This window comes from Manacus vitellinus, unplaced genomic scaffold (assembly GCF_001715985.3).
Source record: "Manacus vitellinus isolate BGI_N305 unplaced genomic scaffold, ASM171598v3 scaffold_15_pilon, whole genome shotgun sequence".
Lineage (NCBI taxonomy): Eukaryota > Metazoa > Chordata > Aves > Passeriformes > Pipridae > Manacus > Manacus vitellinus.
Genome location: NW_021939122.1, coordinates 7,802,722 through 7,803,651, shown reverse-complemented (window position 1 = coordinate 7,803,651; position 930 = coordinate 7,802,722). Strand labels below are relative to the sequence as shown.

Genomic DNA, 930 nt, shown 5'->3' with positions numbered 1-930 from the left:
CGGAGGTGCCCCGACACGGGGCTGCGATGGGCGGGGGAAAGCCTGTGGGTTGAATTGCTCGGGTCGCAGGCGGGGTCTCTGCGGCCGGAGCGGCGCCGGCCGAGGCTCCCCGCGCTCCTCAGAGCCGCCGTGTGCCCACCAGGTGGAGCGGTAGCTTTGTGCAATGGAGCGTTTATCGCCTGTTAAACTGGTTGAGCTCCATCTGAACATTGTCAATAAAAAATAAAAGTAATCCTTTCTAGCTGCTGCAAGATGTTCTCTTTCCTACGTTAATTGAAACACGTGAAACAAATATCCCCTCATGCAGAAGGACTGAGGGAATCTCTAATCAGATGCAAGTTCACTGTGTAGCACTGCTACAAAAAGCACAAATGTAATTCTACCATTGACAACACAGAATATGTAAAATACAAATGGCAATTCCCACTAGATTTTTTTTATTTGTTTGTTTGGTGACTTAGAGCAGGTCTGTGATTCCCATCTGACTTCAGCTGGCCAGGCCAGGGGATGCCTAGCTTTCTCTTTCTTCAAACTGGGCTAAATGCACACCAGGGAAAGTCTACAGGGTATCTGGACCCCTGAATTCTTAATAAGGCAAAAATGCCTGTAACCCAGGTGAAGGCATCGGTGCTGTCAAACCCTAGTACATCCCTCTGTATGGGGTCTGTCCCTGATGCAGCTTGTGCCAGCTGTGCACAAGGGACTCGCAAGGAGCTGCGACTCATTTCTACCAAAGTGATCGCACGGTTTACAAAGGATGGCTGAGAAACAACAGTGGCTTCTTGGCATATTTCTAGCATTGCTGTCTGATGAGTTACAAAGACCTGGGATGGTGGTAGCAGAGAAGCTACTTATGGGCTGAAGACACTGCACAAGGAGTCTGGAGCAGCTTTGAGGGTCAGTAGAAAACAGCCTGCCACATGTCTATGA

The 930-nt window shown here is 49.6% G+C and overlaps 1 protein-coding gene across 1 annotated transcript in view; it reads right to left on the bottom strand.

Moving 5' to 3' along the window:
• The window catches only part of RPP30 (ribonuclease P/MRP subunit p30), a 17,924-nt gene extending 17,714 nt beyond the window's left edge, over nt 1–210 (bottom strand). Inside the window, exon 1 of the mRNA XM_029958553.1 lies at nt 16–210. Coding sequence (XP_029814413.1) covers nt 16–210 — 195 coding nt within the window. The remainder of the gene's footprint in view (nt 1–15) is intronic.
• Nucleotides 211–930: the final 720 nt, after the last annotated feature.